Source organism: Camellia sinensis, chromosome 7, assembly GCF_055761805.1.
Source record: "Camellia sinensis isolate YWXY chromosome 7, ASM5576180v1, whole genome shotgun sequence".
Taxonomy (NCBI): domain Eukaryota; kingdom Viridiplantae; phylum Streptophyta; class Magnoliopsida; order Ericales; family Theaceae; genus Camellia; species Camellia sinensis.
The window spans coordinates 20,507,648-20,512,500 of record NC_138967.1 but is presented as its reverse complement, the minus strand read 5'-3'; the positions used below and the strand labels follow the sequence as shown (position 1 = coordinate 20,512,500).

The 4,853-nt window shown below is 40.9% G+C and overlaps 1 protein-coding gene across 1 annotated transcript; it reads left to right on the top strand.

Annotated features, from left to right (window-relative positions):
• Positions 1 to 148: 148 nt before the first annotated feature.
• Positions 149 to 3,617, top strand: LOC114303581 (putative calcium-transporting ATPase 13, plasma membrane-type). Its single transcript, XM_082877561.1, has one exon. It carries the CDS (start codon positions 410 to 412, stop codon positions 3,476 to 3,478), a length of 3,069 nt encoding a protein of 1,022 aa, XP_082733687.1. The 5' UTR covers positions 149 to 409; the 3' UTR covers positions 3,479 to 3,617.
• Positions 3,618 to 4,853: the final 1,236 nt, after the last annotated feature.

The following is a 4,853-nucleotide window of genomic DNA, read 5'->3' as shown; positions in this document are numbered from 1 at the left end:
CAGAAATTCCTATCCTCATGCCCGGAAGGTGTTTTGTTGCTTCTTATGATTAAATATTTGATTTTTCAAAGTGAACTCATACGAAATTACGGCTACGCGGATACAAAATGCGCCCTCTATAAATATTGTTGCAAATACGCCATTACCATTACCAGCAATCTTCATATAAGACTTGAAGTCGCTTGAGAACGTGTCTTTCACCGAGCCAACCTTTGATCTTCTTCGGTATCAGAAGTGAGCTAATTTTTTCATGCTACATTAGTTTCTGCACGATATTATTCTTTTATTTCATCTCTCATTGTCATAATAAGGTTGTAACTATTAGACTTGCCTCCGTACACCGTACCATATATCATTCTGCTTTTTGAAACAAATCTCTATTTTTATTTTTATTTTTGTTTTTCAAAGCATGTTTACATTATTTGAAACAATCGCGCATGACTCTGTCCTCAAACTACCCACCTGCCTTGATAACCCCAACAAACATAGATGGCACTTGGCATTTGCTACAATCTACTGTTCAAGGGTCATCTCTTCTTGCTTGAAAGCCAAGAACAAGAGAAAGGTCTCCCCTGTTCCATCTAACCGAGTTGTTGTAATCGATGTTTTCGAACCACCACACCCCTGTTTCACCAACATTGATAAGTCAAGCCTCACCCAACTTGTCAAGAAGAAAAATCTAAACGAGCTTGTTGAAAAACATCATGGAGTTCATGGTCTAGCTTCTGATCTCAAAACCAATTTGGAGCTTGGAATAAATGGAGATGACGAAGAAGATATTTCGAGCAGACACGAAGCTTTTGGTACTAACACATATCAAAGGCCTTCCACGAAACGTTTCTATCGTTTCGTGTGGGAGGCTTTGAAAGATCCTACTACTATAATCCTTTTAGTATGTGCAGCTCTTTCACTTGGCTTCGGCATCAAAGAAAATGGGCTAAAAGAAGGGTGGTACGATGGAGGCAGCATATTTTTCGCTGTCTTTCTTGTCATAGCAGTCTCAGCAGGAAGTAATTTCAAGCAAAACAGGCAATTTCTCAAGTTATCTAAAGTTAGCAACAATATCGCAATTGATGTTGTGAGAAATGGAAGGAGGCAACAAGTTTCGATTTTTGAAATTGTTGTTGGAGATGTTGTTTGCTTAAAGATTGGAGATCAGGTTCCAGCTGACGGCCTGTTCATAGATGGGCACTCGCTACAAGTTGATGAATCGAGCATGACAGGCGAAAGCGAGCACGTCGAAGTGAATCTTACTAAAAATCCATTCTTGTTTTCGGGTACCAAGGTGGCTGATGGGTTTGGCCGAATGCTTGTGACATCGGTTGGCATGAGCACGACATGGGGTGAGATGATGAGCACAATCAGCCGCGACACCAACGAGCAAACTCCCTTACAAGCCCGGCTCAACAAACTAACCTCGGCCATAGGCAAGGTTGGTTTGGTTGTTGCTTTCCTAGTTCTAGTGGTGTTGTTGGTTCGGTATTTCACAGGCAATACAAAAGATGCAAATGGAAATACAGAGTTCAATGGAAGCAAGACAAAAGTTGATGACATTATCAATTCTGTTGTGGGGATTGTAGCTGCTGCAGTAACTATTGTTGTTGTTGCAATTCCTGAAGGCTTGCCATTGGCTGTCACACTTACTTTGGCTTATTCGATGAAGAGAATGATGGCTGATCAGGCAATGGTGAGAAAGCTCTCTGCATGTGAAACAATGGGTTCTGCCACCGTCATTTGTACTGACAAAACGGGAACCCTCACACTCAACCAAATGAAGGTAACAAAGTTCTGGCTCGGCCAAGAATCGATGGAGGAAAGAAATTCAACTTCAATTTCAGACAATGTTCTTGAATTGCTCCACCAAGGTGTCGGTTTGAATACAACAGGCACTGTTTACAAGTCCACTTCAGGACCCGAATTTGAGTTCTCTGGCAGCCCCACTGAAAAAGCAATTCTTTTTTGGGCTGTCATGGAACTAAACATGGATATGGAGAAACTGAAGCAGAGCTGTTCAATCCTCCATGTTGAAGCATTCAATTCAACAAAGAAAAGAAGCGGCGTTTCAATGAGGAAGAAGGATGACAGTACGATCAATGTGCATTGGAAAGGGGCTGCAGAGATGGTGCTCGCAATGTGTTCCCATTACTATGATGTCTCTGGAGAAATCAAGGTCTTGGATGATGTTGAAAGGAAGAAATTTGATCAAATGATTCAAGGTATGGCCACGAGCAGCCTTCGATGCATTGCTTTTGCTCATAAACAAGTTCAAGAAGAAGAGAATGAAGGCGAAAAAGTGAACAAAAATTTGAAAGACAGCAATTTGACCCTTTTGGGATTGGTAGGTATAAAGGATCCATGTCGGCCTGGTGTGCAGAAAGCCGTGGAAGCTTGTCAGTATGCTGGAGTGAACATCAAAATGATCACTGGCGACAATGTTTTCACAGCTAGAGCTATAGCCACTGAATGCGGGATACTTAGGCCTAATCAGGATATTAGTGGAGCAGTGGTAGAAGGTGAAGAATTTCGCAATTACACTCCAGAGGAGCGATTGGAGAAAGTTGATAAAATCTGTGTGATGGCCAGATCTTCCCCATTCGATAAGCTTCTCATGGTGCAATGCTTGAAGCAGAAAGGCCATGTTGTGGCAGTTACTGGTGATGGCACGAATGATGCACCAGCATTGAAGGAAGCAGATATAGGTCTATCTATGGGGATTCAAGGAACAGAAGTGGCGAAAGAGAGTTCAGATATTGTCATTTTAGATGATAACTTTGGTTCTGTAGTCACGGTATTAAAGTGGGGAAGATGTGTTTACAACAACATTCAAAAATTCATCCAATTCCAGCTCACTGTGAATGTTGCTGCCCTTTTCATCAACTTTGTCGCAGCAGTTTCGGCCGGTGAAGTCCCACTTACAGCTGTCCAGTTATTGTGGGTGAACTTGATCATGGACACCTTAGGTGCTTTGGCTCTGGCCACAGAAAAGCCCTCCAAAGAACTCATGCATAAACCACCCGTGGGTCGAACTAAACCACTCATCACCAACATTATGTGGAGGAACCTGCTAGCTCAAGCATTCTACCAGATAGCCGTGCTACTGACCTTACAATTCGGAGGCAAATCAATCTTTGGGGTGAATACAAATGTCAACAACACGCTAATCTTCAATACTTTTGTGCTTTGCCAAGTTTTCAACGAATTCAATGCAAGGAAGCTTGAGAAGAAGAATGTCTTCAAGGAAATACATAGGAGCAAGTTGTTTTTGGCGATCATTGGGATTACCATTGTTCTTCAAGTGGTGATGGTGGAATTCCTGAAGAAATTTGCAAGTACAGAGAGGTTGAATTGGTGGCAGTGGGTAGTATGTATCGGATTTGCTGCAGTATCTTGGCCGATTGGTTGGCTTGTGAAGTGGATACCTGTTCCAGAGAAACCATTTTTCAGCTACCTCAAATGGAGAAATACAAAATACTTGTAAATATGAATAGTTAGGTATTTAATATTTGACGTCATAGACATTGTTAGTTTTATCATTATGTATGTTCAATTACTGTATTATAAGTGACAGTTTAATAAATGAGCAAATAATAAAACTTGTATTGTTTTTTTCTTAGACATACCCGAAGGTACTGTTTCAAATTGTTGCTTTTTTTTTTTTTTCTTTTTTTTTCATCCTATCTGTGAAGGTACTCAAGGATATAGAAGGTTTAATCAGATCATTTTTGTAGAAAACCACAATGGTTTGGCATTTGTGGGCTCTTCGAAGAAAATCAGATTCAATATTCTTTTTATTTATTTTTTCTAACTCGGCGGTCGTAGTTTGAGAAGGGAAATCGAGTCCTTGACCTCCTAGCGAGGTGTAAGGATTCTGACCAACTAAAGAGCTTCAAAACTTTTGTATATAAAGTTATCTCTGTATCACATTTGGAGGAAATAAATAATAGGGTATATTTACTCTAATAAGGGCGGCTCGGCCCACCAATAAGGCTTGTGAAAGAGAAATTGAGAGAGTTGAGAGAGTAATATTGAAAGAGGCTTCTGTATTATTAACACTCTGATTACAAACCAAATGGAGGCTCCGTTATATAGGAGAGTTGAATACAAACATCATTATGGTCTACATTACTAAAATAAGAAAAAGGCACACCGAAAGGAAGTGGGCGGCCGAAAGAGGAGACAAGCCGAAAGCATATTACATATTATATTATATACTAATTACATACTATATTATATATGAAAGCTGGCTTCATATTAGAGTATAATATTATATACATATAAATATTATATACATATGTTATACTTATGTTAATATATTAACAGCCCCCCGCAAACTCAAGGAGGAGCAACCAACTGGAGTTTGGAGACAAGTTCAACGAAGCGGCCAGGAGAATGAGCTTTGGTGAAGATATCAGCAGGTTGATCAGCAGAGGAGATGGGAAGGAGATGGACAGTACCACGAGTAACGTGTTGACGAATAAAGTGACAGTCAATCTCAATGTGCTTGGTGCGATCATGAAAAACATCATTGTGAGCTATTTGAAGAGCACTGTGATTGTCACAAAAGAGAGTAGTAGCACCAGAGGGGGAAACACCCAAGTCAGCAAGAAGCCAACGAAGCCAGAGCAGTTCCTGAGTAGTATCAGCAAGAGCACGATATTCGGCCTCGGTACTGGAGCGAGCAGTAAGAGATTGTTTCTTGCTGCGCCAAGAAATAAGAGAATCACCCAAGAAAAAGCAGAACCCGGTAGTAGAGCGTCGGTCAGTAGGGTCCCCAGCCCAATCAGCATCGGAAAAAGCACGAAGCTGGAGAGAGGACCGGGCGGAATAATGAAGTCCATGAAACAAGGTACCTT